The sequence below is a fragment of the Chrysochloris asiatica genome, unplaced genomic scaffold (genome assembly GCF_000296735.1).
Source record: "Chrysochloris asiatica unplaced genomic scaffold, ChrAsi1.0 scaffold00017, whole genome shotgun sequence".
Taxonomy (NCBI): domain Eukaryota; kingdom Metazoa; phylum Chordata; class Mammalia; order Afrosoricida; family Chrysochloridae; genus Chrysochloris; species Chrysochloris asiatica.
Genome location: NW_006408535.1, coordinates 12,443,085 through 12,452,204, shown reverse-complemented (window position 1 = coordinate 12,452,204; position 9,120 = coordinate 12,443,085). Strand labels below are relative to the sequence as shown.

The 9,120-nt window shown below is 38.5% G+C and overlaps 1 protein-coding gene across 1 annotated transcript in view; it reads right to left on the bottom strand.

The window, feature by feature from the left end:
- LOC102813880 overlaps positions 1–9,120 on the bottom strand; it is a 67,030-nt gene that overhangs the window by 37,667 nt on the left and 20,243 nt on the right. Inside the window, exon 2 of the mRNA XM_006835352.1 lies at positions 6,882–7,003. Within this exon, the coding sequence (XP_006835415.1) occupies positions 6,882–7,003 (122 nt within the window). The remainder of the gene's footprint in view (positions 1–6,881; positions 7,004–9,120) is intronic.

Genomic DNA, 9,120 nt, shown 5'->3' with positions numbered 1-9,120 from the left:
AAAAAAGAGATAAAGTAGAGGAGAAAGATCTAGGTATTAACAGACCTAAGATGGAACCTAAAGAAACAAGGCATCAGAAGATTTCTTTTTTAAGAGCTAAAAAATGATTGTCAGTGGGAATAATAAAGGCTTCAATATAAAAATAATTACCTTTTCACCATGTTCATATTAAGATTTTCTAAAAAAAAACTTACATGAAACCAAAAAGAAAGGCAGAATTAGAGTCAATAAAAGGATTTGATGTTGTCGCTGTTGTTGTTAAGTGCTATTGAGTTAGTTCCAACTAATAGTAACTCTGTACAGGGCCTCCAAGGCTGTATATCTTTGCAGGAGCAGAAAGCCTCATCCTTTACTCAAGGAATAGTTGGTGGACTCGAACTGCTGACATTGTAATTCCCAGTCTAGTGCTCATCCTTAGAGTCACCACACTCCCTAAAAGGGTTTGATACATATTACAAAGTAAGGTAAATTATCAAGTTGCAAATTCTATGAGAGCTAAAAGCATGTCATTTACTTAATAGCACTCCTGTCGTTGTTGTTGTTAAGTGCCATCAAGTTGGTTCTGACTCATAATGACCCTGTACAGGGTTTCGGAGGAGCAGCCGGTGAACTTGAACCATCAATCTTATGGATCAAATCAAATTCACAGTTCAGCGCATTAATCCACAGTGCCACACCAGCCGTTAAATTGGTTCTGACTCATAGTGACCCTATGTACAATAGAATAAAACACTGCCACATTCTGTGCCATCCTCACAATCAGTGTTCAATCTCATTGTTGCAGCCACTATGTCAGTCCATCCCCTTGAGGATGTCCCTTTACTTTATTAAGCATGCGGTCCTTCTGAAGGAATATTTGTTGAGTTGAAATTGGTAAATCTTAGAAATAGTAAGAGGGAAAAGATCCAAGATTGAGCTTAGCCTTCAAGTAAAGGGTCATTGATACAATGGCATAACAGGGAACATAAAAATCAGGAAAAAGAAAGGTGTAAAGACAACCAGCAATTAATCATTTCAGGAATAGAGAAAGATGTAGGACGGCAACCAACACGATAAAAAAGGATGAACGTGATTATTATAATGAAGCTGGTAAATAATTTTAACTTGGCCATCCTCTCTTACTATAACACAGAATATAGCAACAATAATAACAGCAGTGGACATAATTGTTGTAATAGTAGTAAAACAAAACAAAACCTGTTGTCATTGAATTGGCTTCAATTCCTAGTGAACCTACAGGACAGAGCAGAATTGTTTATGAAAGCAAATGGTCACTTTTACTGCTACTGTTGTATGTTATCAAGTAGGTTCTAACTCAAACATACCTTGTATAGGGTTTCTGAGAGCAGCTGGCAGATCTGAACTGTCAATTTCGCAGTTAGCAGTCCAGTGCTTACCCTACAGCACCACACCAGGGCTCTCTACTGCTACTACTATTACTAAAATAGAGAGTATTTATAAAGTGCTTAGTAGGTACCAGGCATTTTTAAAGAACTTTACATATATTAAATAATTTAAATCTTGCAACAATTCTTTTAATTAGTAACTATTATTACTATTAAATACTCGGAAAAATTCTATTAAACAGAAATTATTAACTACTTTCATAGATGAAGGACCTGAATTATATAAGTTAAGTAACTTATCCAGCATCAAACAGCTAGTAAATGATTCAATTCAGGGAGAGTGGCTTCAGAATCTTTAAAATAAATTTTAATAGAATTACTGGAGTATGTTGTTGCTGTTGTGAGGCCTGTTGAGTCGGTTCTGACTCAAAGAGATTCTATTTTGAGTGCCATCCAACCTAAAGGCTCATTATCTGGCACTATATCTGACAATGTTCCATTACTATTCATAAGGTTTTCAGTGACTAAACATTCTGAAGTAGTCCACCTTTCCTTCTTCCTTGTCTGTCTTAGTCTGGAAGCTCTGATGAAACTAATTCACCATGGTGACCCTGTTGATATTTAAAATACTGGTGGCACAGCTTCTAGCATCACAGCAACAGGCAAGGCTCCCCAGTATGACAAACTGACAGATGAGTGGTGGGGAATATATTGTACGACCATAAATTTACCCACCAAAGTGAAGCTAAGTCACAAAGTATTTGCTACAAAATCATAAGAAACCTTTATTAAACAAAATATCAAAAAAGCAATTGTTCCCATACATATCCTCCATCTATGTCTTCTGAAGGCAGTGTTTCAATCTCTCCTGTGGTGCTGCAGTATAATGCACTGGATAACAAAGTCAGTTTGAACCACAAGGTATGCAGTTCAAACTCACCAGCCTTTTCTCAGAAAGCCTTTACAGAGTTGCTACGAGTTGGAACCAACTGGACAGCACTTAGCAACAACAACCACGCTTCCCTGAAGAATTCTGTACTCTTAATACCATATCAAACCTACAGTTCCAACATTCTCAAGGGTCTCAAATCATGTTCCTCTGAAATGCTCTTTGAGTTTTGAGAACAAAAATACATCTGAATGTAGAAGATGCGCAACAAAAAGGTAGGGGTAGTTGATCTTTCATTCCAGGAACAGAGGACTCTAGGACCAGGGAAGAACATGAGCAGAGTGTGGGAACCTAACCAGAAGAGTAGTGACAGCAAAGACGGAAGCAGAGGCAATGGCACAGAGATGGAGGAGCTGAGAACTCCAGATCCATGGAATGAGAAAGGCTGAGTGCCTGTGGGCAGGAGACTGGCTTGTAAAATGTGTCCTTTGGACATTTAAAAGAATATATATTTTTCTGCATTTTTTGACATGAAAAAAAAAAGTGAATAGAGTATAATACTGTTAACCAATGGTGCATGGAGGGGATTTTAATCACTGCATATGAAATAAAACATGATTTGTTGTGTATAAAACTGATGATCTGTCCTGTAAAAGATCACTCAATTCATAATAAAACATAATAAAAGCTTTCAAAAAAAAAAAGTCTGAAGGAACAAGATTGGACTGTAGGGTATATGGGGTAAGGGTTCCCAACAAATTCTCATAGGACAGTCCTGGGCATGTTCAAAGAATGAGTAGGTGCATTGTCATGATAGAAAAATAATTCCTTAGTGTAACTTTCTTGTCCGTTTTCTCACCAATGCAGCTTTCAATTTTCTTAAAACTTTTTCACAGTAAACCCCTATGATCATCCTGTGTCCTTTAAGAAAATCTATCAAGATTACCCTTTTGGAATTCCAAAAACAGTCGCCATAACCTCTGAGCTGACCTCTCTGCCTTGAATTGAACTGATCAAGCAGATGCCCTAAGAAGCCACTATTTTGATTCAACCTTGCTCTCTGAATTACATTAGTAAACTCAAGACTGTTCCCTGGATAAGATTCATTCCATAAAAGTGTCTTCATTAGCTTCAAAGACTCTTGGCTGGTGGATCTTCATACAACATTGTTGGTACCCATCGAGCCTAAAGCCTGGTGAGACCATGATATTTGCTTAAAACAGAAAATGCCAAGCCACGTGAAATCCCACTTCAGCAGCTATTGCATCAATGGTCATTCTACGACCTTCGACCTTTTTGCACCAGTTTCTGGATTTAGTCACAGTTTTATTTGTCAAGGTTGACAGCCTTCCCTCTCTTGACTTATCTTTGATCTCTTCCCAACCTTTCTTAAAATACTTGATTCATTTAAAAACTATTGTTTCATGTGGAACATTTCAGCAAACTTGTTGCAAAGCTTCAATGATTTGGGATGATGTTCATTCGAGTTTTCTTAAAAATTTGGTATTAACCTTGACCTCAATATCATTTATTTCTACCACACATAAAGAATCTTTATTATTTTTAAGTTGGAACTGACTCAATGGCACTTAACAACAACAACAACCAGACTAAGGAGGAAAAGCATTATAGCAGGATAAGTACTGGACTGCTAACCATAAGGCTGGTGACTCAAACCCACCAGTCACTACTTGGAACCTCTAGAAAGGGTCACTATGAGTCGGGACTGACTTGACAGCACTTAGCAAGCAGCAAACTAGACTAATACAAGTGAATTACCAAGAGAACTTGTCTGTAGGCATACAGAGATATGTTTAAACACATTTTGCTTGGAATAAACCATTGTATGCACAAACTAGAATTTTATTAGCAATACCATTCCCACAATTCAAATGCAAGACATTTCCACCATCCCAAAAAGTTTCTTTGTGTCCTATCTGCAGCCAATCCCGTCCCCAAATTTGTTTATGGCTCTAGCCTTAATCTTAAATAAAAATAAAAGGGAATAGACCAATACTATATGAAAAAGGAGAGTAAAACACAAAGAATGAAAAAATAGAGGTGAAGAGTAAAAAATTATGTAAGTTCCTAGAAGGCACCCACTTCTGTTTTATGGAAGATTGCAAAAATTGACTTTTTATGTAAAAAGGAATGCTGGTGAGAAGCAAAGGACAAAAACAGGAAAAAGTAAATATATGTTTTGTGGAACGGGTCTAAAGAAATTGTAGAATTTCTTTTCTGTCGGAAACTTTTTTTCTACATACAAAATGTCTATTTAAGAAACCTTGATCCTCTTTCAGATATATTTCATGGTTGCAGGCTAAAGAAAGAAGGTAGTGGAGAAATGAAAAACACACAAAGGTTTTTGATAGGTTGTTTGATCATCTTTTCAGACATGCCTGTCTGTTCTGCCTCACTAGAGCTTCTGGGTTTTGTTGGGTTTTATTGATTTGTCTGGCTGTCTTTACTATGACTTAAACCCTAAATGATTAAACCTACCTTCTTTCCCACTGCTACCCAACAGGCAGCTGTAAGCATATCGTCTCACAATGCTGATAGCTCAAGACTAAATTCAGGTAGCTTCTAGCCTGTACTCATGTTGTCCCCATTATTCAATATTACTAATCCTTTTTCGGAGTCTCACTAAAATCCACTTCTTCCATAACACTTTTCCTAAGTACTTCTGCTGTCACTGTTGTCTTCCTTCTCAGAACTCCATCCATTTTTATGTTGTTGTTGTAAAGTGTCATCAAGTCGATTCTGACTCAAAGCAACCTATATATTGGGTTTCTAAGGAGTGGTTGGTGGGTTTGAACTGCTGACTTTGCTGTTAGCAGTCCAGTGATGACATATTAGTTAAATTTAGGTATTTATTCTCAAACTACTGTGTATGTTTTGACAAGTGTTTTACAAAGAATGAGTTTGATCTTTATAACTAGGAGGCAGAGATCATGCTTTACACATCTCTGTGCTGCTGCTGTGTGTCATTGAGTTGGTTCCAACTAGTAGCGACCCTGTTTAGGGTTTCTGAGGATGTAAATCTTTACAGGAGCAGAAAATCTCATCTTTCTCCTGTGGAATGGCTGGTGGGTTCAAACTACTGAATTTCCAGTTAGCAGCCCAACATGTAACTCACTATGCTATCAGGGTTCCTTTGTGTCTTGCATGTTGTTGTTATTGTTGTTAAGTGCTGTCGAGTCCATACCGACTCAGCGACCCTGTACAGAGTTTCTGAGGAGTGGCTGGTGAGCTTGAACTGCCAATCTTGTGGTTCAAAGAGACCTTGCAGTCCAGCACATTAGTCCACAGTACCACATCGGGTCTATCAAATGGCCAAACATTTAACAAGCACTCAAATACCTGAATTACAAAAAAGTACAAGAGAGGAGAGTGTGAACTTTGTTTTTGCAAAAAAAAAAACAAATGACACCCACCATATCTCCCACAGCACACTCTACTTCTCATCTGGGTTTGATAGTTTATTGCAACGGGCACACAGAACTCAAAGACACCTCACTCATAGTTAGGGGGTTTATTAGGGAATCTAACAGGTTACCATTCAGGGTCAGAAATGTTCAAGGCACAGTCAGCCTCACTGTCAGGCCAGCCTCTCCTCTGCTGGTCCCACAGAGGCCTCTCTCTGACTCTCAGTCCCTTGACCTGGCGTCTGCCCTGCTCTGGCAATGTTACAAAGCTCTCTTAGGCCTGCTGAATGTTCACAGAATATATCAACTCTACCATAAGCCTCAGCCTGAAGGTACTAGGCTGTAGCTCTGTGGATCAGAAAACTTAGCTTCCCAATTAAGTGCCTGGATGCACCCCAATCTGCAAGCAAGGCTCTTGCTCAAAGGCACTCAGCTTTATTTGCTCCATGTGCTGGGAAGCCCACTGCTCCGTCTTGACCTCTGACTCTTGGTTCTGTGGCTGCTGCTCCTCTGCCACTCCTCTGGTATCACAGCTTTCTGTCTGTACGCTAAGGAGGTTCAATGTGCAGGGATCTTGGGGCCTAAAGGACACATTCTACTCCTGGTTCTTATTTGATGTTAGTGAGAGCCCCACCTCTGTTCTGAAGTGGTTCATTGTATACACAGCAGGATGGCAAACCTGACCAATCAGGAGGAAATGTGTAACAATCACTCACAGCTGAATCATTTGACCCATCAGCATCTTCCAACACCTTTTCTTACCCAGACCCATCAGAAAAAAGTTATTTGTCAGAAGTTTACAAAGACTACAGTTGGAAGAGACATTAAATAACTCATAGCACCACAGATTTTAAGCATAAAGTTATAAGGGGATAAAAACCATCACCGTAATTGAAATAGAATCCCTAAGAAGCATTGCCAAGCCACTGGTGTCAAGTTGATTCTGAATCACAACAAGCCTGTAGGACAGAGTAGAACTGCTCCATAGGGTTTCCACGGCTGTGTGGCACTGTAGGATAAGCACTGGTCACCAGTTGCTCCTTGGAAACCCTATAAAATATTCCTATGATTGGCACTTAACAACAACAATGACGATCTTTACGGAGGCAGACTGCCTCATCTTTTTCCTGCAGAGTAACTGCTAGGTTAAAACTACCAACCTTTGAGTTAGCAGCTCAACATTTAACCAATGGCACCATCAGGGTTCCTTAATATACTTACTTTCTGAAGGGCTAGATGTTCTGAGGAAAGCATGGTTTCTAGAGGTAAGCAATTACGAAGGTCTTCAGCTATGCTTTTCAACATGATGTCATGATTATCATGAGTGAATTCGTCAAAATCTCCTAGGGGACAGAAGAAAAAAAAAGATTTTATAGTTGCAGTCATATCTAAATGAAATGTTTATCTGTTCTTGTTTTGTTGTTAACTGCCACCACGTTGACTTCAACTCATAGCAACCCTATGCATTACCAAGTTTGCGCCATCTTTACACCTGTTATTTTTGAGCCTGTTGTTGTAGTTACGTTGTCAAATATAGTGCATATATTTTCCTTCACATATAACAAAAGCCCTTTTAAACCAATAACAATTCAAGTCCTTACAAAAATTTCTATTTAAAACATGTTCTTTGTTTTCTAAATTGCTTGAAAACTTAAAGCTTGACTATTTCAGCCTGTCATATGAAAGCAAAGATATCCTGAAAAAATGTATTTTTCACCACCTAATATTTATTCACTATCACTAATCTGTCAATTTGTTGTATTGTGGTGCCTTGCATGTTGCTGTACTTTTGGAAGTCATGTCACCAGTATTTTAAATAATAGAAAGGTCATCCGTGGTGGACAGATTTCAGCTCTGCTTCTAGATGAAGACAGACTAGGAAGGAGAGGCAAACTACTAAATATTTAGCCACTGGAAACTTTATAAACAGTCGTTGAACATAGCACCAGAACACAATCAGACATAGTATTGAAAAGGAGCTCTGGTAAGTGTAGTGGTTATGAGTTAGGCTGCTAATCTCAAGGTCAGCAGTTTGAAACTAGCAGAGGTTCCACAGGAAAAAGGTTAGGCTTTCTACTCCTGTAAAGTTTATAGCCTTTTAAAGCCTATATGAGGTCACTATGAGTCAGAACTGATTCCGCTGCTCATAACCAACTAACCAATCAAGCACAGTGTTGAAAGATGAGCACCTCAGGGTGAAAGGCACTCAAAATATCACTTGGGAAGACCTGTCTCCTCAATGTAGAGGTGACCATGATGACATGAATGGAGTAAAGCTTTTGGGACTTTCATTTGTTGATGGGCACAACTCTAAATCAGGAGAAACGGCTGCAAATATCCATAAATAATCAGAACAAGAATGTACAAAACATGAATCTAGGAAATTTGAAAGTGTCGAAAATGAAATGGAATGGCATAAAGATTGATATCCTAGGCATTAGTGAGCTGAAATGTACTGCTATTGGCCATTCTGAATCTGACAGTCATAGGATTTTTACTACACCGGGAATGACAAACTGAAGAGGAATGGTGTCCCATTCATCATCAAAAAGAACATTTCAAGATCTATCTTGAAGTATAATGCTATTTGTGATAGGATACTACTCATATGGAGTCCTGGTGTGGCACTGTGGGCTAATGCATCAGACTGCAAAGCCACTTGAACTACAAGGTCTGTGGTTCAAGCTCACTAGCTGCTCCTTGGAAACCCTATACAGGGTCGCTATGGATCGGAACTGACTCGATGGCACTTAACAACAACAACTATTCATATACCTACAAGGAAGACCAGTTAATACACTATTGTTCAAATTTATGCACCAACCACTAATGCCAATGATGATAAAATTGAAGAATTCTACCAACCTCTTCAGTCTGAAATTGATCAAACATGCAATCAAGATGTATTTGTTAATTATTGCTCATATGCAAGTTCAGGCTGAAGTTCAAGAAAATTAAGACAAGTCCACAAGAGCCAAACTATGACCCTAAATATATTCCATATGAATTTAGAGGTCATCTCAAGAACACATTTGAAGCATTAGACACTAATACAAAAGACCAGAAGAGTTGTGCGATGACATCATTAAGAATACAAGAAAGAAGGAAAAGACAAAACGAATGTCAGAAGAGACTCTGAAATTTGCTTTTCAGAGTAGAGATGCTAAAGCAAATGAAGAAGTGAGGAAGTACAAGAGCTGAACAAGAAGAAGACAGTCAAGTATTACGAAATGTGCATAGACCAGGAGTTAGAAAACCAACAGGAAGAACACACTCAGCATTTCTCAATCTGAAAGAAGAGAAGAAAAAAATTCAAGCCTTGACTTGAAATACTGAAGGATTCTATGAGCAAAGTAGTGAATGATGCAAAAGACATCAAAAGAAGTTGGAAGTAATCGTACAGAGTCACTGTACCAAAAAGAAATGGTCAGTGTTCACAACCATTTCAAGAGATAGCATA